We start from the raw sequence: 22,902 nt of genomic DNA on the forward strand, positions 1-22,902 counted from the left end.
TATTCTTTGGAGCGCAGAAGAATGAGGGGAGATTTGATAGAGGTTTACAAAATTATGAGGGGTACAGACAGAGTTAACGCGAGTAGGCTCTTTCCACCTAGATTAGGAGAGATAAGTACGAGAGAACATGGCTTTAGGGTGAAAGGGGAAAGGTTTAGGGGGAACATTAGGGGGATCTTCTTCACTCAAAGACTGGTGGGAGTGTGGAATGGGCTGCCATCTGAAGTAGTAAATGCTGGCTCACTCGAGTTTCAAGAATAAATTGGATAGATACATGGATGGGAGAGGTCTGGAGGGTTATGGACTGGGTGCAGGTCAATGGGACTAACGGAATAACGTTTCGGCACAGACTAGAAGGGCCGAATGGCCTGTTTTCTGTGCTGTAGTGTTCTATGGTTCTATGTGGTCTAACCAGAGCTGTAACATTACCTCACTGTTGTATTTATTATCACCATGTATTTATTGTCTTCACATGAGCAAGGAATTTCACTGCACCTGGTGTACGTGACAATAAACTAATCTGAATCGGAATGAGCTGCCAGAGGAGGTAGCGGAAGCAGACAAAAATCTTCATTTAGAAGACATTTGGACAGGTACTTGGAAAGGAGAGGATTAGTGCTCCCCTGCCCAGGGAAGGGGAACTAAAGACCAGGGAGCATAGGTTTAAGGGACCCGAGGGGCAACCTCTTCACGCAGAGGGTGGTGCGTATGTGGAACGAGCTGCCAGAGGAAGCGGTTGAGGCAGGTACAATAACATTTAAGACATTTGGATAAGTACATGGACAGGAGGGGTTTAGAGGGATATGGGAGTAGATTGGTGGGCGCCTTGGTCGGCACGGACCAGTTGGGCCGTAGGGCCTGTTCCCGTGCTGTATTACACTGACTCTAGAGGAATAGGGGCCTAACGCAGGCAAATGGGATTGGTGTAGATAGACATCACAGTTGGCTGATTTCTGTGATCCTAACATCTGCAAAGCAGTACCTGCCTGGGTGCAAGGTGCCAGCTCCCAACTCTGATCCTGGGCGGCTGAGCAGACAGCTCCCGGCTCACTGCCGCCGGCTCTGCCAACCATCCGTGGGCGCAAACACCGTGCTGCTCAACCTGAAAGAGAAGGATGCTGTTGGAATTAACCCTGCAACAGCTCAAACATGCAGCAGGCACACATCCCTCTGACAGTCACACTGACCCGCACCCCAAGTGCTTACACTGTGACAGAGGCTGTGGACGTCAGGGGAATTCCTGCAGAAACATCGACAAGATGCTGCTTGACCCCGAGCTCCTCCAGCAGATAGGTTCTCGCTCCAAATTCTTCCAGGGAGTGTCAATGTCACCTCAAGGCAAGGCGGAACAGTGGCGCAGCGGGTCGAGCCACTGCCTCGCAGCTCCAGCGACCCGGGTTCGATCCCGACCTCCGGCACTGTCCGCGTGAAGTTCACACATTCTCTCTGTGACTGCATGGGTTTCCCCCGGGCGCGGGTCAGCAGGCACAGTAGTGTAGCAGTTAGCATAATGCTTTACAGCGCCAGCAACCCAGGTTCAATTCCGGCCGCTGTCTGTAAGGAATTTGTACGTTCTCCCCGTGTCTGTGTGGGTTTCCTCCGGGTGCTCCGGTTTCCTCCCACATTCCAAAGACGTACGGGTTAGGAAGTTGTGGGCATGTTGTGTTGGCGCCGGAAGCGTGGCGACACTTGCGGGCTGCCCCCAGAACACTCGACGCAAAAGATGCATTTCACTGTGTGTTTCAATGCACATGTGACTAATAAAGAGATCTGATCTTAATTGGCCGTTGTAACCTGCACACTGGGGGGGGACGTTGGTGGGAATGTGGTGGAGAATAAGGTAGGCTTAGAGTAAATGGGTGGTTGATGACTTATTTCCTTGCTGTATGTCTTTGACTGTGCCAGTGTAGAACATGAGCAGGAGTCGGCCACTCGGCCCCTCACCATTCAATACTATCATGGCTGATCTGCCCCCAAGACACAGGGTTGGGAATTTAATTGCCCCCAGTGCACGGTAGAATCCCGGAAGAGTGGATGGGAATGCAGAGAGAATAAAATGGGATTGGCGCAAATGAGTGCTTCATGGCCAGCACTGACTCGTTGGGCTGAAGGGCCTACTTCCAGGACGTACGACTCTAAGGACAAGGGCTTGACCTTTGGAAGGCAGTCGAATCCTTGCAGTGCCTTTTCTGCAGACTCGAACCACACACCATCCTGACTCGGAAATATATCGCCATTCCTTCACCGTCGCTGGGCCAAAGTCCTGGAACTTCCTCTCTAACAGCACCATGGGTGTACCCACACCTCAAGGATTGCACCCCCTCAGATGCTGCTCAACCTGCTGAGTACCTCCAGCAGATTGTTTGATGGGCAATTAAATGCTGGCTCAGCCTGTGAAGCCCACATCCATTGAATGATTAAAACAAAACCATCAGAGATGCTGCTCCCAAGATCTGCTTGAAAAGTTCCCAAACACTAAAGCTGAGGTTTTGTTAGTGTTGCTGGGTCGACCCCTTACTCTCTGCCATTTTAATTGGCTGAAGAAGGGTAGGGGGGTGGGGGGAGGGAGGGAGGGATTAGTGAGGTCGCACTAAGCCCTCCCCCAGGAAGGTTTCAGTCCTCGTAGCTCATGCTGAGGGACAGCAGGAAATTCCTTTGGTGTCGCCGGGTCCAAATTCCCACACTCCCTCCGTCGTGGTACTTTGGGCAGAGTGGCAATTCCTTCCCTCTGCCTCGGTTCGGGATGGGAAATGATTCCAGGGGCTCCCACACCAGCAGGTTCAAGAACAGCTACTTCTCTTCAACCATTCAGTTCTTGAACCAACCTGCGAACCTGCGCAACCCTAATCATTAGAGTTTAGCAAAACTATGACCACTTTGCACTAAAATGGACCTTTTTTTGTTCTAATTGAGTTCTTTCCTGTAAAAAAAAATTGTTTATGTTTTTCTTGTGAATGCTGCTTATCCGATGTCATGTGCCTGTGATGCTGCTGCAAGTAAGTTTTGCATTGCACCTGTGCACACATGGACTTGTGCATCTAACAATAAACTCGACTTTGACATCCTGTCAAGATGCCGGCACTTCACAACTCTCTCTTGGTCCAACAGCGACTTGTTGAAACCCCGATGATGTACTTTGCCATTTGTACTGGGAATACCACATCAACCTCACCCACTCCTCACAGGTACACGTTGGTCCTGAACTCTGACCGGCTGGCCTTTAAACAGCTCCCCATCTGACAGGTGTGGACTTGCCCAATAACAGCCGCTCCCGATCTACTCTCCCCAGTTCCGTCAAACAATATTGTAGTTAGCCTTTCCCCGTGCCTCCCGCTCTCCCCACCAAAGTCCAGTTTTATCCATACCTACCTGAAAACTTACGGAATTATGATCACTGTTCCCAAAATATTCTCCGACTGAAATTCCAATCAGGGTAATTTCCCAATACAAGGCCTAGTATGGCTCCATCCCTGGTTGGGTTACCTATGTACTGTATCAAGACACCCTCCACAGGATGTTAGCAACATCTTGGACACAACCTTCCTGAGGATCTCAGAATGGAGGGGGAGGGGGGTAAGCAGACAGCAGAGAGGGAAGCTACCCCATTGGTAAGCTGGAAGAGAAGAGGTTAACAGCAGGAGAGGGTGCTGGAACTGACCTTACTGTAGGGGGAAGTCTCTCACACCTTCTTCACAAACACAGGGAGCGGAGTCAGCGGACAGGGTGGACTTGTGTGTGTCTTCATGTATCTGGAAATAGAGAGAGAGAGAGAGAGCACCAAACGTTCAGTAGAGTCACACAGCACAGAAATAGACCGATTCTGCTCTGATCATTGTTGGATTCGACTGTTTTAAGTAGTTTTTTTTAAACATGTATAGTGTTTAATACAACTCAAGTGGCTGCACAAGGAATGGCCGCTTCCTAGCTTATTGGTTCGTCCATCAAGTGAATACGTGTTTTCTCACTGGTTGGCTTTGCCACAGGTATCCAATAGGTTTGCTGATTGGACTACTGTTAGCTAAGGAGTACCTCTTATCTCAGGTATAAAAGGTGTCATTTTTTGTTAATCCTCCTCTTGTTCTCTTTCTCCCCCAAAAGCTCATCTTTAGTTCCTTTAGTCTCAGCTCATCTCCCAGTAGTAAAGCTAGTGCCATGTGCTCTGTGACTGTTTCTTTGTTTTAAACTTTTCCAATAAAACTTTGTGAAGCACCAAGTTGTTTTCAACTCATTCCTGGACTCCTGAAAGAACCTGCGGATTCGAAAATAACCGGATCCGACACCATCAACCACCCATTTATACTGATCCCATTTTATTCTCCCCACATTGCCATCAACCCCCCCCCCCCCACCCTCTTCCCCTCACCTACGCACTAGGGGATAATGTACAGCGGCCAATTAATCCACCGATCCACACACTACTGGGATGTGGGAGGAGACCAAAACTGTACAAGACGTTGGTAAGGCCACATTTGGAGCACCGCGCACAGTTCTGGTCGCCCTGTTATAGGAAGGATGTCATTAAACTGGATAGGATGCAAAACAAAAAAATATTTACGAGGATGATGGCAGAATATAGTATTAATGGTAGGACTCTTGGCAGTGTGGAGGATCAGAGGGATCTTGGGGTCCGAGTCCATAGGACACTCAGAACAGCTGCACAGGTTGACACTGTGGTTAAGAAGGCATATGGTGTATTGTCCTTCATCGATCGTGGAATTGAATTTAGGAGACGAGAGGTATTGTTGCAGCTATATAGGACCCTGGTCAGACCCCAATTGCAGTAGTTCTGGTCGCCTCACTGAAGGATGTGGAAGCCATAGAAAGGGTGCAGAGGAGATTTACAAGGCTGTTGCCTGGAATGTAGAGCATGCCTTATGAAAGCAGGTTGAGGGAACTTGGCCTTTTCTCCTTGGAGCAACAGAGGATGAGGGGGGACCTGATAGAGGTGTATAAGATGATGATAAGGCATTGATCGTGTGGATAGTCAGAAGCATTTTCCCAGGGCTGAAATGGTTGCCACAAGAGGACACAGGTTTAAGATGCTGGGCAGCAGGTACATAGGAGATGTCAGGGGTAAGTTTTTTACTCAGAGAGTGGTGATTGCGGGGAATGGGCTGCCGGCAACGGTGGTGGAGGCGGATACAATAGGGTCTTTTAAGACACTGTTGGATAGGTACGTGGATCTGAGAAAAATAGAGGGCTATGGGTAAGCCTAGTAATTTCTAAGGTAGGGACACGTTCGGCACAGCTTTGTGGGCCGAAGGGCCTGAATTGTGCTGTAGGTTTTCTATGTTTCTATGTTACCAAGACTGGAGGGATTGGGTTACAAGGAGAGACTGGATAGGCTGGGGCTGTTTTCCCAGGAGTGACAGAGGCTGACCTTAGAGATTTATAAAATCATGAGGGACATAGATAAGGTGGATAATTAGTCTTTTTTCCAGGGTAGGGGAGTCCAAAACTAGAGGGCATAGGTTTAGGGTGAGAGGGAAAGATTTAAAAGGGACCTAAGGCGTAAGTTTTCCACACAGAGGGTGTTGGGTATATGGAACGAGCTGCCAGAGGAAGTGGCAGAGGCAGGTACAACTACAGCGTTTAAAAGACACTTGGGCAGGTGCATGGTCAGGAAAGGTTTAGAGGGATACGGGCCAAATGCAGGCAAATGGGACTAGTTCGATTAGGCAAATTGGTCAGCACGAACGAGTTGGGCCAAAGGGCCTGTTTCCTTGTTGTACTCCGTGACAGCTGGGTGGGGAACCCACGTGGACACAGGGAGAACATGCAAACTCCACACACAGACAGCGCCTGAGGTCAGGATCGAATCTGGGTCTTTGGCGCTGTGAAGCAGCAGCTCTACCCGCTGCGCCACAGTGCCGGACTGGCATCTGTACCTTGCAGTTAGAAGTCCCTGAACAAAGCATGAATGAGGGGGGGGGGGGCGGGGAAACAGTCCGCTTCAATCAGCCAGTGCACCATGGACACTGGTGGGTCAACTACCATGAGGCAAAACCCCTTCCCTTCCCCTCCGCACCCCCCCCCCCCACGCTGGCCTGCACACCTTGCACCCACCAACCTGTAACCCCCACCTCTGTGACACACCTGGCTCAGTAATCCCGCCCGGTCTTTATTCACCCCCACACCTCACTTCAAAACACTGTTAAATGCATCGTAAAGACGGCACTCATGACAATGTTGTACCAGGCCCACGAATTCTGCTGCAATCGCGCATCTGGAGAACCTGTGAGTCGATTGACAAGTTGCAGCTTTGAGATGGGAAGACATCGGAAACTCCGGAGGAGCAGAATTTGGGAAGGGCGACCTGAACTTGGCCAAAGTGGATCTCTGTGGAGATGGATGCTGTAGAGAACTCCCTGGGATGTATGGATCATGCTCACTGATCTTTGAATGTTAAACAGCAATGCAAACAATTAACTCCACCCATCTCTTGCTTCCCTCGAGTGGAACCTTGAGAGAGTCAGAATTATACTTCGTGGAAGCAGGCCCTTCAGCCCAACCGGTCCATGCTGACCAAGATTCCCATCTAAGCTAGTCCCATTTGCCTGCGTTTGGCCCATATCCCTCTAAACCTTTCCTACCCAGGTACCTGTCCAAATGTCTTTTAAATGTTATTGTACCTGCCTCAACCACTTCCATACGCACCACCCTCTGCGTGAAGAAGTCACCCCTCAAGCTCCCTTTTAAATCTTTCCCCTCACCTTAAAAATATGCCCTCTAGTTCGCAATCCCCAAACCTGAGAAAAAGACGATGTGCGTTCACCCTATCTCTGCCCCTCATGATTTATTATACAAGGTTATCCCTCAGTCGCCTACGCTCCAAGGAATAAAGTCCTAGCCTGCCCAACCTCTCCCCATAACTCAGGCCCTTGAGTCCTAGCAATATCCTTGTAAGTAGAAGCTGAAGGACATATAGATGGGTGGGTTCTCACAAGTCCAGTAAAGCCCCAGCCATCTCTTCATCGGTCTTTAGTTTCAAACAGGCCTTCACGAAGTTCCAGCGGTCAATCTCTGCCCCGACATCAATAAGCCCGGGACGACCCCATCGGACGTTGCTGTCCTTGGAGTCTTCGTCTGGGAGGGCAGGCCTCTTCCTCCTGTTGGTTACGGTCTCCATCCCCTCAGTCTCGCTCTCCGACGCCACAGTTGTGTTGGCCAGGCACTCCTCTTCAAGGCTGATGTCACTAAGACAGAGAGAGGATTGCTTCAGAGAGAAGGAGCAGCATGCTTAAGGAGGCACTGGCAGAAGTGTTGATGACCAGTGTGCTTTTCCAGACGTGAGTAGATCCTGTCTCTAAGAATCTTCTCCAGTAACTTCCCTACCACTGATGCAAGGCTCACCAGCCTATAATTTCCTGCCCATGGAACAATATCGGACCGCACCTGTGGCTAAAGAGGATACAAAGATCTCTGCAAAGGCCCCAGCAATCTCCTCTCTTGCCTTTCTCAATAACCTGTGACAGATCCCACCAGGCCCTGGGGACTTATCCACCTTAATGTTCTCAAAGAGACCCAACACCATCTCCTTCTTGATCTCAAAATACCCTGGAATATCAGCACAGCTCTCCCTGATCTAGCTAATGCTCCATGCCCTTCCCCCTTGGTTTAATACTGATGTGATGTACTCCTTTAGTTCCTTTCCCTTCGTCTCAGGATTAAACTCCCTCCTTTGTCTTTCAGTGGTCCTACCCTCTCCCTAGTTACCATCTCGTTTCCAAAGTATGTCTAAAATGCCTTGGGATTCTCTTTAACTCTACTTGCCAAAGTCATTTCATGGCCCCTTTGAGCCCTCCTGATTCCCTATTTAAGCTGTCTCCTGGTCCCTTTATATTCCGCAAGGGCCCTGTCTGATTTCAGCTTCTGAAACCTGACTAATGCTTCCTTTCTCTTTCTGACTAAATTTGCCACATCTCTCGTTGTCCAAGGTTTCCTGAACCTTGCCATCCTTGGCCGTCTTCCTCACAGCGACACGTTGGTCCTGAATTCTGACCAGCTGGCCTTTAAACGACTCACACGTCAGACTTGTGGACTTACTCAATAACAGCTGCTCCCAGTCTGCCTCCCCAGCTCCTGCCTTTTCCCACTTTAGCACTTATCCATAACTGTCTGAAAACCTACGGAGTCATGATCATTGTTCCCAAAATAGTCTCCTACTGGAACTCCAACCACCTGGAGAGGCTCATTTCCAAATACAAGGTCTAGTATGACCCCTTCCCTGATTGGACTATCTACCAATGCACCATAGAAAGCATCCTATCTGGATGCATCACATCTTGGTACAGCAACTGCTCTGCCCAGGACCGCAAGAAACCACAGAGAGTTGTGGACACAGCCCAGCGCGTCACGGACACCAGCCTCCCCTCCTTGGATTCTTGTCTTTACCTCTTGCTGCCATACTGAAGCAGCCAGCATAATCAAAGACCCCACCCACCTGGGTCATTCTCTCTTCTCTCCTCTTCCATCAGGTAGAAGACACAGGTGCCTGAGGGCACGTACCACCAGACTTAAGGACAGCTTCTATCCCACTGTGATAAGACTATTGAACAGTTCCCTTATACAATGAGATGGAGTCTGACCTCACGATCTACCTTGTTGTGACCTTGCACCTTATTGCACTGCACTTTCTCTGTAACTGTTACACTTTACTCTGTATTGTTATTGTTTTTACCTGTACTACATTAATGGACTCTGTACTAACTCAATGTAACTGCACTGTGTAATGAATTGACCTGTACGATCGGTATGCAAGACAAGTTTTTCACCGTACAAGTGACAATAATAAACCAATACCAATACCTATTTAATCAAGAAACTGTCCTGGATGCAGCTAACAAATTCTGCCTCACCTAAGCCTCTGGCACGGAAGTCCCAGTCAATATTGGGGAAGCTAAAATCACCCACTGTAACTACCCCGCTGTTTTCACACCTTTCCATAATCTGTCAATATATCTGTTCCACCAGCTACCGGGAGGCCTACAGTACAACCCCATCATGGTGATTACACCTTTCTTATTCCTGAGCGCTACCCAGTGGATGAGCCTGCCACTATGCCCTCTTCAAGTGCCCCTGTAACATTTGCCCTGGTTAGTACTGCAAATCCCCCACCTCTTTTACCTCCCCTTCCTATCGTGTCTGAAACATCGAAACCCTGGAACGTTGAGCTGCCAGTCCTGCCCTTCTCGCAACCCCGTCTCTATAATGGCCGCAACACCACAGCTCTATGCACTGAATCCGGGCTCTAAGTTCATCTGCCTTACCCATCATACTCCTTGCATTGAAATAAACACACCAGCCCATTAGTCCCACTGTGTAGATTAACTGACCCACTACTTTGGTTTCCACATCCCTGCCAGGTTAACTTAAACCCTCCTGAGCAGCACTGGCAAACCTCCCCGTGAGGATATCGGGGCAACCCCTCCTTGTACAGGGTCCACCTGCCTTGGGAAATATCCCAATGATACAGCCCTCCCCTCTGCACCAGCTCCTTAGCCAGGTATTTAACTGTATTATCTTCCTATCTCTTGCCTCACTAGCACAGGGCACAGATCGTAATCCTGAGATTACAACCCGAGAGGTCCTGCTTTTTTTTAAAACTTCCTGCCTACCTTCCTGAACTCCCTTTGCAGGACCTCATCTCCCTTCCTGCCTATGTCATTGGCACCGATATGGACCACAACCCCTGGCTGCTCACCCACCCCTTTCAGAATGTCCTGTGGCCCACTCAGAGACATCCTGGGCCCGGATAACAGGGAGGCAACACACCTTCCTGGAGTCTCGCTCACGACCACAGAAACGTCTGTACCCGAGACTAAAGAATCCCCTTATCACTATTGCTCCCTTAGACTTTGCCTTACCCTGCTGTACAACAGAGTCAGTCGTGGTGCCACGGATCTGGCTGCTGCATTTTTCTCCCCCAACAGAGACCATCCCCCTACCCCCAAAAGAATCCAGAACAGTATACCTGATTGAGAGGGGAACAGCCGCACGTGATGTTGCACTCCCTGCCCGCCTCTCCTGGCAGTCACCCAGCTACCTGACAGAACGTTTGGCGCGACCACCTCCCTGAAACCCCTGTCCGTAACACTCCCCGCCTGCTCCGTGCTCCTCAGTGAGTCTCACGGCTGCTGCAACTGATCCATGTGGTCCAAGAGGAGCTGCAGTGGGTGCACCTCCTGCAGACATCATCACCGGGGACACAAGCTCTCCCACAACGGACAGGACGAGCAGACAGACTGCCATCACCGTCCCTTTTAGCAACTCAAGGGCAATAGAAAAACCCAAAAATCCTCTCTTGCCGTACCTCGTTGCTGCATTGTCCTCCTCAGCAAAGCTTGGTGCTCACAAAAGACCATACTTTGACCTCACAGCAGCACTGTGAACCTCAAGACTGCCCTTCTCAAAATGGCCGCTCTGCTAGATCTCGCCTCCCCCTTTACTTGCTGCTAGGCCTCACAGTGAGGAAACAAACAGCTCCCCTCCTGAGACACACTTCTTAAAACTTCACAAACACCATTTGGACTCTCTTCCAAGGAATTTACGGCCCCTTCCGTGCTCTCCCCAATTTGTACCACCTCACAAGATTTATCCATCGGTCAGTTCGCGCCCATCCTGGGCGGGCGTTTAACGCTTCCTGCTCGTCCTCGCACCTGCTCGGATGTGATAGGGTCACCGTGGTCCCGGAGAAGGCGGACGCCGGCGGCGAAGGGAGACTGCACGACTCCTCTTGTTCTGCAGGGAGACCAAGGTGAAAAAGGCATTCATTCCGAGGCTCGCATCCGCAGGAAACCCTCAACGGTTGCTCGGCAACCCCCTCCCTCTGAGCTGCAGCACCCCTGGTTACATCAGCCAGCCTCAGCAGCCATTTAACGCACAGCAAGATCCAAATCAAATAGATCGGAACTTTTTTTTAAACAGGCTAACGAGAAGTTAATTGCTTGTTTAACACAGCGCAGGAACAGACCCTTCGGCCCACGACATTTTGCCGAACTAATTAAACTAATGACGCCCAAGTAAACTAATCCCTTCTGCCTGCACATGGTTCATATCTCTCCATTCTATACAGTTAAATGTGCCTATCTAAGACCCTGTTAAACATCTCTATCGTATCTGCCTCCACCACAACACCAGGCAGCACATTCCAGGCACCCACCACTCTCTGTGTAAAACAAAACATCCCCCGCACATCTCCTTTGAACTTTCCCCCCACTCACCTTAAATGCATGCCCTCTAGTATTAGACATTTTGACCCTGGGAAAAAGATGCCAACTGTCTACTCTGTCTGTGCCTCTTATAAACTTCTATCAGGTCTCCCCTGAGCTGCTCCAGAGAAAACAACCCAAGTTTGTCCAACCTCCCCTGATAGCACACGCCCTCTAATCCAGGCAGCATCCTGGTGAACCTCTTCTGCACCCTCTCCAAAGCCTCCACATCCTTCCTGTAATGGAGTGACTAGAATTGAATGCAATATTTCAGGTGTGGCCTAACCAGAGTTTTGTAAAGCCGCACGCAACTTCCCGACTCCTCTTTTAAGGAGCAGATGCACAAGAGGAGGGACCTTCACTGCCGTACCTGTCGCTGACTCTATACTGGACCCTGCTATTTAAACACATCCCAAATCTTGACAGCAGCAGCGATGGACCCGTTACATTGCCCCACGTTAAGATCCTACCTTTCTTGATTGCGGGACAGGTTGGGACACCACCTTCCCCGATGCAGACAGTAATAATTTCCCTATCGGAAGAGTGTTGCCTCTCAAGCCCCTTGGGAGGTCTAGAAAATACAAACAGGTAAAGAGCTGAAGTTATGGTGACGTACCCGAGGAGGATATTCCCCAGACTCCACCCAACACACAACATGAATTTATAGATAGAGAATCCGGCGAGGCTGAGGAGAGGACGTGTCTCATTTCTGGTGAGTGAAACTCCCTTTTCAAAGGAAAGATCTTGATAAAGGCGACTGCAGACTTTTAACCTTGGGATGCGGCCATTGTTGGCAAGGTCAGTGCTCATTGCCCACCCCCTTTGGTAAGGCAGCACAGGGGCAGAGCTAGGGGAGACTGGAGCACCTGGGGGAGAAACCCACGCTGTCACAGGGAAAACGTGCATAATCCACACACAGACAGCGCTGAAGGTTGGGATTGAACCCAGGTCTCTGGAGCTGTGAGGGCCCTGTGATTTAAACACATCCCAACTACCACAGCTCCAGAGACCAGAGTTCGATCCCAGCCTCCGGCGCTGTCAGTGCGTGGAGCTTGCATGTTCTTCCTGTGACAGTGTGGGCTTCCCCCCGGGGAGACAGTGGCGGGGGGTTGGGGGTTAGAGACATCTTGTGTTGGTCCAGATCCCAGCACCTGCAGTCCCTTGCACCAAACATCTCACCTTGGAGGTAGTCTGGCGAGCTGTAAAGTCGTAAACAGCAAATCTGATGATTGTAGACTAGGTGGCTAAGGTGATCATTGGATGGCGTCAACAGGAATTTGATTGTAGAAACAAAGAAAACCTCCAGCACAATTCTGTGCCGAAGCTGTGCCGAACATGTCCCTACCTTAGAAATTTCTAGGCTTACCCATAGCCCTCTATTTTTCTAAGCTCCATGTACCTATCCAACAGTCTCTTAAAAGACCCTATGGTATCCACCTCCACCACCGCTGCCAGCAACCCGTTCCACACACTAACCACTCTCTGAGTAAAAAACTTACCCCTGATATCTCCTCTGTACCTACTCCCCAGAATCTTAAACCTGTGTCCTCTTGTGGCAACCATTTCAGCCCTGGGAAAAGGCCTCTGACTATCCACACAATCAATGCCTCTCATCATCTTATACACCTCTATCAGGTCCCCCCTCATCCTCCATCGCTCCAAGGAGAAAAGGCCGAGTTCACTCAACCTGCTTTCATAAGGCCTGCTCCCCAATCCAGGCAACATCCTTGTAAATCTCCTCTGCACTCTTTCTATGGCTTCCACATCCTTCCTGTATAAAATAATAAATACATACAAGGAAAGAAATGGACTTATCGCCATACAATTGGCTGGAAAATCAAAGCAGAGAAATGAGAAATGTTGACAAAGGTGCCTCATGGGATGATTGGTATTGTGACTCTGGACACTAACCACTGCAGAAGAAAATGCCGAGTCAGGGATTCAGAAGAACTTGTCAAGTTGAACCTTGGCCAGGTTTATTTAGAGCAGATAGTACCCATATACAAGTGATGAGTGGTGGAGACACAAGGTGCTGAAAGCTGGAGCAACACACAAAGGGGCTGGAGGAACTCAGCGGGTCAGGCAGCATCTGTGGAGGGAAATGGACAGTCAACATTTCGGGTCGAGACCCTTCACCCAGACTGGGAGTCCAGTTGGAAGTTGAGCAACTTAACAGGGCTGTGGAACTAAAAATTGATTGTTTGAAACTTTGCAGTGAACCTTTTGAGTTATTTTAAGTATTCACAATTAATTATCTTTATTAGGCAAAGTCATTGGTGGGTTTTACTGTGTGCTGCATTTAACTAGCAACTAATGGATGGACAATAAACGCTGCCCTTGCCCAGCTCCAAAGAATAAATAAAAAGGACAATTAAAAAGCTGACGAAACATAGCCTGACTGCATATGGGGATTGCACACTGACACACAGTGAGAGAGACAATGCTAAGTGAAACTTAGACACACACACATAAACGGATAATATGGAGTCACTAGGGGATGTGAAACGGGAAGGGAATCTGTGGATAGCTCAGGGAATGAGGGGGGAATCGGAAGATAAAGCAAACAGGAAACCAGAGAGATTAAAATATTTTAAGTACCAGAAAAGCAAACCACTGGTTAAAACAAAAAAACATAAAATAAGGCAATGGTTGAGCGAATGGTCAAACCAAGCAGTGTACCTGAGCAAGTGAGCAGAGCAGAGCTCTACTCGATGAGCTCAGCGTCTTGTGTCCACCCCTCCCTCCCATCGGGCAGAAGATACAAAAGCCTGAAAGCACGTATCACCAGGCTCAAGAACAGCCTCTATCCCACGGTGATAAGACTATTGAACGATAAGATGGACTCTCGACCTCACAATCTACCTTGTCGTGACCTTGTACCTCGTCGCCTCCCTGCACTGCACTTTCTCTGTAACTGTAACACTATATTCTGCATTCTGCTATTGCTTTTCCCTTGTACTACCTCGAGCTACTGACGGTTTCAAATGATCTGTATGGATGGCATGCAAAACAAAGTTTTTCACTGTACCTTGGTACATGTGGCAAATATAAACCAATTACCAATTCAAAATATGAGAGCAGGTGAGTTGGCCACTGCCAGCTCAGTGTCTGCTGGTAGGTTCATCGTGGAGAGAAGGAACAGGGAAGGTCAAGCAACGTTACTCACGGCTTCCATGAGTCTGTCGAATCCATCCCTTTATTCCTTAGATCAGATTCTCTGCTGCTCCAACCACAGTGCTTGAACCTGTGGTTCTCACTGCTCAGCTCCCATTCTCCCTCCTCTTTCTCAGGCCGCGTCTCGTGATTGATGAGCAGGGGCCTGGGTCGTCTGCGTGCTGCAGGAGGAAACCTGGTGCTGCTCCCAGAGGGAGAGTCGGTGCCACTGCAGAGGTCGGCATCGGCGTCCTCCTCAAAACTGTCGATGCTGTAATGGAAAGGGGGCATGACGTTCAGGAACAGGGGCATCAGGGGTGTGTGTGTGTGTGTGTGTGTGTGTGTGTGTGTGTGTGTGTGTGTGTGTGTGTGTGTGTGAGTGAGAGAGAGCGAGAGTGAGAGAGTGAGAGCGAGCGCGAGAGAGCGAGCGCGAGAGAGAGAGCGCGAGAGAGAGAGCGCGAGAGAGAGAGCGCGAGAGAGAGAGAGCGAGAGCGAGAGAGCGAGAGAGAGACACACACATGGGGGTCACAGCAGGGCAGAGGTACTCAAGAGGGTGAATTTTTACATTCACACCACCTCACTGACCCGCAACATTGTGGAAAACCGTCCAGCTACGGTAATACTCCGATAATCCACTCTCCGGAAATCCAGATGGTTCAACATCTGGCTCACCAGGTGATACATGTAGATTGGGAACTGGCCCATCACACAAACCAGCCTCCCCTCCATGGGTCTACACTTCCCGCTGCCTCAGAAAGCAGCGGCCAACATAATCAAAGACCCCACCCACCCCAGACATTCTCTCTTCTCCCCCCACCCCCCGTCGGGCGTAAGATAAAAAGCTTGAAAACATACACCTCCACGCTCAAGGACAGCTTCTATCCCACTGCTATAAGACTATTGAACGATCCTCTTGTACGATAAAGATGAACTCTTAACCCTATAATCTACCTCGTCATGGCCCTTGCACCTTACTGTCTGCCTGCACTGCACTTTCTCTGTAACTGCAACACTATATTCTGCATTCTGTTACTGCTTTTCTCTTGTACCACCTCGATCTACTTATGTTTTGCAATGACCTGTATGGATGGCATGCAAAACAAAGTTTTTCGCTGCATCTCAGTACATGTGACCATAATAAATCGTTAATTGGTTTATTGTTGTCACGTGCCGAGGTACTGTGAAATTACTTTGCTTTGCATGCCATCCAGACAGCTCATTCTAAAGCACAAGTACATCGAGGTAGTACAAAGGGAAAAGCAAGAGTGTTACAGTTACAGAGAAAGTGCAGTGCAGGCAGACAATAGGGTGCAAGGGCCACGATGACGTAGACTGAGAGATCAAGGGTTTCTCTTTATCGTACAAGAGGTCCATTCAAGAGTCTTACTGAGAAAGTAAAGGGTTAAGAAATTGTGACTGTACATATAACTAATGAAAAAATACCACGCAAGCCCCTGACTCAAGATCAGGTGGTAATTATTGTGTAAGGAACTTAAATGTAAACCAATTACTAAACAATGAGTGTAATGTTTGTCTTTGTATCTTAAGCGCCCGATCGAAACTTGTGTAACCGCATTAAGTGTGCATGACCAGAAGTGTATAAATTGATGCCTGCTCCTTTGTATTGCAGAGACCTCCAATAGAGACTCTAAGAGAGTGCTAAAGGAGGGTTCTCGCTAGTAGTATACTACTAATAAAAGCGGTTAAACAGAATTAATCCGTGGCACTGTGTGCTTTTGCAGCAGGCAGGAGTGGAAAATTAGGATAACATTATAACAACAGCAGGATAGAAGCCATTTTAACTCATTAGGGTTCTGGTTCTCGTCCTCCCTCTCAACTCAATGAACTTTTGAACTCACCTGTTTTACTGGAAAATTGTGCAACTTCTAAAAAAGTGAATTAAAAGTACGTTGGGGGAAGAAAACCATCCAACAGAGCAGAAACCACCAGTCCGCCGCTAGCAAAGTTCCAAATGTGTTGGATCATTGGAGGTTTGCCGTAGGCTCCGTTCACAAAAAGCAGGGCAAATCCAATCCGGCTAATTACCACCCAGTCAGTTGTAATCAACATGAAGGAAGGTGATCTCAACAGTACTATTGAGCAGAGATCACTCGCCAATATCCAGGTTGGGTTCCAGACTCATTACAGCCTTGGTCCAAATATGGACCAAAGAGATGAATTGCAGAGGTGATGTGAGAGTGAGTGCCCTTGATATCAAATGTGGCATCAAGGAGCCCTGCTGAAGCTGAAGTCAATGGGCATCAGGGAAAACAGTGGTTGGAGTCTCACCTCATATGAAGGCAGATGGTTGTGGTTGTTGGAGGTCAATCATCCCAACACCAGCAGTTCCTCGGGGGCACAGTCCTCGCCCAAACATATTCCCCTGCTTCAACCGGCTTCCTTCCATCACAAGGTCAGAAATGGGGACCAATCCTGGGCCCAGCAGATTGGTGCAACCAGGAAGGCAGCCCACCAGTATCTCTACTTTCTTAGAAGCTTAAAGAGATTTGGTACGTCATCGAAGACTCCGATATACTTCCACAGACGTACAGTGGAAAGCATCCTGACTGGTTGCATCAGGGCCTGGTGTGGGCACTCCAACGCACAGGAACGCAAGAGGCTACAGAGGGTGGTGGGACTCAGCCAGTTCCATCACGGGTACAGCTCTCCCCGCCATCCAAGACATCTACAGGAGGCGATGTCTCAGGAAGGCGACATCCATCAGCAGGGACACCCACCATCCGGGCCGTGCCCTCTTCTCAATGCTGCCATCGAGCAGGAGGTGCAGGAGCCTGAAGACCCCACACCTCAAGGTTCAACAACAGCTTCTTCCCCACTGCCATCAGGTTCTTCAACCCACCTGAAAAACCCTAATTCTACTTTGGACTATATTTCTTTTTTCTCTTTCAACTTGCAGTAATATTGCTATATTTAGTTTATTTATGTTGTGTAAGTTATGTTGTGTAAATTATGTCTAATTTACGTTGACTGAAGTTTACATTAACACGTTTGTCATGTTTGTAGTGTACTGTGGTGCTGCTGCAGAGAGCTAATCTTCATGGCATGTGTGCCGTTGACAATAAACTTGAACTCAACAATAAACTTAAACTTTGCTGAGGATTGCATTATGTTCAATTCGATTCACAACCTCAGCAAATGAAGCAGTCCATGGCTGCATGCAGCAAGATTCGGGTAACGTGCTAAAAGGCAGCAAATAACATTCAGACCACAAAAGTTCCAGGCCTTAACCACCTCCAACAAGAGAGCCTCTGACCAACTACCCTTCCCGTTCAATTGCTTCATCATTGCTGAGTCCCCCACCATCAACATCCTGGGGATTACCTTTGAAACTCAGCCAGATCCACCACATAAATGCTGTGGTTACAACAGCAGATCAGAGGCTGGTTATTCTGCAGCGAGTGACTCACCTCCTAACACCTCAAGGCATTTCCACCATCTCCAAGGCACAAGTCACGATGGTGAGGGAATAATTCTCCGTTTACCTGGACGAGTGCACCATCTAGGACAAAGGAGCCTGCTTGATTGGTACCCCATCGCAGTGTGAACTGACTACAAAGTGCACTGCAGTTATTTGCCTAGCCTATTCCAACACCACATCCTGAATTCGCGACTTCTAAAAATTAAGAATATAGAAACACAGCAAAGTAGCAGTAGGTTGTTTAGTCCTTCAATTCTGTTCCACCATTCACTCTGATCATGGCTGATCCTCTCTCTCAATACCATATCCATTTTCTCCCCTCATATCAGTGTAGGGGCAGGCATGGTAGTGTAGCGGTTAGCGTAACGCTATTACAGCGCCAGTGACCCGGGTTCAATTCCCGCCACTGTCTGCAAAGAGTTCGTACATCCTCCCCGTGTCTGCGTGGGTTTCCTCCGGGTGCTCCGGTTTTCTCTCACATTCCAAAGATGTACGGATTAGGAAGCTGCGGGCGTGCTATGTTGGCACCGGAAGCGTGGCAACACTTGCGGGCTGCCCCCAGAACACTCGACGCAAAAGATGCATTTCACTGTGTGTTTCAACGTACATGTGACTAATAAAGAGATCTTGTCTCTTATTTTATCTTATAAAATCATGAGGGGCATAAACACAGGGTGAATGCACTCAGCCTTTTCCCCCCCCCCCCAGAGTTGGGGAATCAAGAACTAGAGAGAATAGGTTTAGGGTGAGAAGGGAGAGATTTAATAGGAATTGGAGAGAGTGTACGTACGTGGAACGAGCTGCCAGAAGAAGTGGCTGAGGCAGGTACAATAACAACTTTTTAAAAGACGTTGGACAGGTACATGGATGGGAAAAGTTCAGGAGGTTATGGGCCAAATACTGGCAAATGGGTGTAGCTTGGATGGGGTGTCTTGGTTGGCATGGACTAGTTGGGCCGAAGGTCCTGATAAAAGTTTATACAATTAAGGGAAGCATGCACAGTTAGACTCTTTTTCCCAGGGTAGAAATGTCAACCACTACGGGACATGCATTTAAGATGGGGGGTAGGGGGAAAGTGTAAAGGAGATGTGCGGGTCAAGTTTTTTTTAAATCGCAGAGAATGGTGGGTGCCCGGAACAGGCTGCCGGGGGAGGTGGTGGAGGCAGATACGATAGTGGCGTTTAAGAGGCTGTTAGATACACCTATGAATATGCAGGGAATGGAGGGATATGGCTCACGTGCAGGCAGAAGAGGTTTAGTTTAACTCGGCATTGTGTTTGGCGCAGACGTTGTGGGCCGAACGGCCTGTTCCTGTGCTGTACTGTTCTGTGTCCTATGGATCACGTATGATTTGCAGTTCCTGGCTTTATTCCTTAAATGTAAATTTCCTTTCACTGAAACGCACCAATCTATCATAGCCAACTCATTCCTCATTACCTTCATTCTTGCCTTTGTTTGGGACCCTACAAGGCAACCACTACCTACAGGACCCCTCTCCGCTGGGTCCAAACCCTGGTAACTCCCTACCGCACTTTCACCGGAAGGACTGCGGCGGTTCGAGAAGGCGGCTCACAACCCTACCCACCTTCTCAAGGGGAAGTTCAAAGAACAATAAACGATGGCGTTCGCATGCCGGGAAATCAGGTGCCTTACCTGCTGGGGTGTGACAGGGTCACAGTCGACTCGGAGCCTGCCGACAGCGACAGTGAGGGGAAGCTGTCCAAATCGTCTTGTTCTAGGAAAAATGGCCAAACAAAAAAAAAAAATGAGACTGGGAATAGAGAAAGCACTTGCGCGAGGCAACCTTCTTCACCGCAAGGCATCCGGCAGACCCCTGCCAGCTGTGAGCTGTTTCTGAAGCACCACAGTTGGAAGCCGGCAACCTTGGAGACAGCTTTGGGCACATTATTTCCTACACTGGTGGTGCTCTGTGTTCAACAGAGCAACTTGGTTTCAATCCATTCTGATCGTGTAGCTTTTTTTTATATACAAAAACACTTTTTCATACAAAATATAGCCAGAGTAAAATGCGTAGACAGGCCGTCCCCAGGCTATGAATGATTGAGCTGCCATAGCAATTATTACATTCAAATGTCCAACATATGTACGTACGTCTGTTCCTACGAACGGCAGAACTAGTTTCTCCTCACTCTCCACTTTCAGTAATTCTTCTTATCAGTCTTGTGCCCTTTCGATGCTGTTCATTACAACACTGTGGAGGTGTAGTTACCACGGAGTGACTTTTTACATACTTCCCAACTTCCAGACAAAATCGACTTCCGAATGTCTATCAAAATGTTACCCAGAGATTGTTTGAGCGTGGTTCATTCAGACCCAGGTTTGGGAATTTAATTGCCCATTGTAATTTGCCCCTAGAGAGAGTGAGAGTGAGAGTGAGAGTGTGTGTGTGTGTGTGTGTGTGTGTGTGTGTGTGTGTGTGTGTGTGTGTGTGTGTGTGTGTGTGTGTGTGTGTGTGTGTAGAATCTGGGGGGAGTTGATGGGAATGTGGGGAGAATAAAATGGGATTAGTGTAAATGGGTGGTTGATGGTTGGCAGGGACAGTGGGCTGAAGGGCCTGCTTCCATGCTTAATGACCTGATGACACGGGCAGCAATTCCTACACTTAACCATTATATCAAAATCATTACTACAAGATCCCCCAAAAAGGTTCTGTAGTCAGAGTCAGACAGCACAGAAACAGGCCCTTCAGCCCATCTACAGTTTTCTACACTTGACAAAGTGATGTCGAACAGGTTCTGGACAAGAATCATAATGTTTAAGCGGAGGTAACCCACTAAACAGCCAACACCAGAAGTTTCTTGGAAGTTTCAGTTCTACCACAAAAGGGTTGCGGACAGATTACTGACCTGGATAAGGAAACCACCAGCAAGACCACATTTATTGATTGTTCTCTGTCTTTCCACCCCCCCCCCCCACCCCCCAATGCTTCTCAATAATTGACAGATGTATAAACGATACCAGAGTCACTGAGTATCAACCACGAGAATTCCATAAGACCATAAGACAAAGGAGCAGAAGTCGGTCATTCGGCCCATCGAGTCTGCTCCGCCATTCTATCATGAGCTGATCCATTCTCCCATTTAGCCCCACTCCCCCCCCCCCGCCTTCTCACCATAACCTTTGATGCCCTGGCTACTCAGGTACCTATCAATCTCTGCCTTAAATACACCCAATGACTTTGCCTCCACAGCTGCCTGTGGCAACAAATTCCACAGATTCACCACTCTCTGGCTAAAGAAATTTCTCCGCATCTCTGTTCTGAATGGGCGCCCTTCAATCCTGAAGTCATGCCCTCTTGTACCAGACTCCCCTACCATGGGAAACAACTTTGCCACATCTACTCTGTCCAGGCCTTTTAACATTCGAAATGTTTCTATGAGGTCCCCCCTCATTCTTCTGAACTCCAAGGAGCACAGCCCAAGAGCCGTCAAACGTTCCTCACGTTAACCCTCTCATTCCTGGAATCATTCTAGTGAATCTTTTCTGAACCCTCTCCAACATCAGCACATCCTTTCTTAAATAAGGAGCCCAAAACTGCACACAGTACTCCAAGTGAGGTCTTACCAATGCCTTATAGAGCCCCACGTCACATCCCTGCTCTTATATTCTATTCCTCTAGAAATGAGGATTCATATCTCACCCTCACCATCAGAGGCTTAGGAGTACCTTCATATGGATAGATCTGTCTCGACCCAAAACATCGACCGTCCATTTCCCTCCATGAATGCTGCCTGACCCGCTGAGTTCCCCGAGCGTTTCGTGCGGTAGACCCTGCTTTTGCCCATTTAAGCAGAGGCGGCAGCCCCATGATTGAAGCTCTCAAACATCGTCTGGACAGAGTCATACAGCACGGAAACAGGCCCTTCAGCCCATCGAGTTTGTGTTGACCACCAACAACCCGTTTACACCAATCCTACATAAATCCTATTTTTTTTTCATTATTTCACCCACATTCAGACCTACTCCAGTGTGAGTCCACACGCTGGTGGGGGGGGGGGGGGGGGGGGGGGGGGGGGGGGGGGGGGGGGGGGGGGGGGGGGGGGGGGGCTGGGGGGTGGATTTACAGCAGCCAATCAACCCACCAACTTGCACATCGTTGGGACGTAGGAGGAAACCGGAGCACCTGGTGGGGGGAGGGAACCCATGCAATCATTTGCAAACTCCACACAGACGGAGGTCGGGATCGAACCCGGGTCTCCGGCACCGAGGGGCAGCCGCTTTACCCGCTGCGCCACCCAGCCGCCTTCCTTCTCCATTCCTTTCTCTGGTTCGACCCACGACGTCTGCACTTCAAGCGCCCAGCAGGGAATACAAACCTGTGACTGCATCGCAAGTGAAAGCTGCCCTCTCGTCGGGACCACCAGCCTGCAGAAAAGTACAGCTCGGCCCTGGCTGATTCATCTGATTTTCTATAAACCTACAAAATTCAAGAAATTCAGGTTAGCTCCTAACCCACTGGAGGTAGAGCGTGTACAAAATAATCACGTGAAATTAGATAAAAGAGCGGCAAATTGCTGCAACTCTAGACACTTCTTCTGGCAGCTCGTTTCATATAACTACTATCCTCTGTATGAAAAATTTACCCTTCAGTTCTCCTTTAAATTTCCCCCCCTCACCTTAAACCTGTGTCCTCTTGTTCCAAACCTGCCGGTCCTGGGAAAGAAGACGATCCATCCAATCTATCCCTGTCATGATTTTATAAATCTCCATAAGGTTTGCCCCACGTTCCCAGCAACTCCCCCTCCCCCCAGATTCTACCCCTCACCCACACACTGGGGGCAATTTACAGCAGCCAATTAACCCACCTACCTGCACGTCTTTGGGACGTGGGAGGAAACCGGAGAATACGGGGGAAACCCACGTGGCCATAGGGAGAACTTGCCAACTCCACACAAACACACATGCAGACAGTGTTGGAGGTCGGGATCGAACCCAGGTCTCCGGTGCTGTGAGGCAGCGGCCCTACCTGCTGCGCCACTGTCCTGCCCAAATGATATTCCGAGGCAGCAGTCCCAAAGTGGAATGGGGAGATTTGGAGGAGGGCAAGACCAGAAGGTGACCTTATAGAGGTGTTTCAAG

The 22,902-nt window shown here is 49.0% G+C and overlaps 1 protein-coding gene across 3 annotated transcripts in view; it reads right to left on the reverse strand.

The window, feature by feature from the left end:
- LOC127585870 (uncharacterized) overlaps positions 1 to 22,902 on the reverse strand; it is a 110,580-nt gene that overhangs the window by 3,518 nt on the left and 84,160 nt on the right. The window contains exons 5-12 of one of the 3 annotated variants that reach the window (XM_052043578.1): positions 22,140 to 22,240; positions 19,456 to 19,537; positions 14,377 to 14,634; positions 11,681 to 11,781; positions 10,659 to 10,740; positions 6,945 to 7,196; positions 3,659 to 3,749; positions 983 to 1,102 (exon numbers count right to left, since the gene is read on the reverse strand). In XM_052043578.1, coding sequence (XP_051899538.1) covers positions 3,680 to 3,749; positions 6,945 to 7,196; positions 10,659 to 10,740; positions 11,681 to 11,781; positions 14,377 to 14,634; positions 19,456 to 19,537; positions 22,140 to 22,240 — 946 coding nt within the window. In that variant the 3' untranslated portion in view covers positions 983 to 1,102; positions 3,659 to 3,679. Of the gene's footprint in view, positions 1 to 982; positions 1,103 to 3,658; positions 3,750 to 6,944; positions 7,197 to 10,583; positions 10,741 to 11,680; positions 11,782 to 14,376; positions 14,635 to 19,455; positions 19,538 to 22,139; positions 22,241 to 22,902 lie in introns of all 3 variants that reach the window. The other 2 variants (XM_052043577.1, XM_052043576.1) reach the window with 2 other exon arrangements.

Source organism: Pristis pectinata, chromosome 34 (assembly GCF_009764475.1).
Source record: "Pristis pectinata isolate sPriPec2 chromosome 34, sPriPec2.1.pri, whole genome shotgun sequence".
Classification (NCBI taxonomy): domain Eukaryota; kingdom Metazoa; phylum Chordata; class Chondrichthyes; order Rhinopristiformes; family Pristidae; genus Pristis; species Pristis pectinata.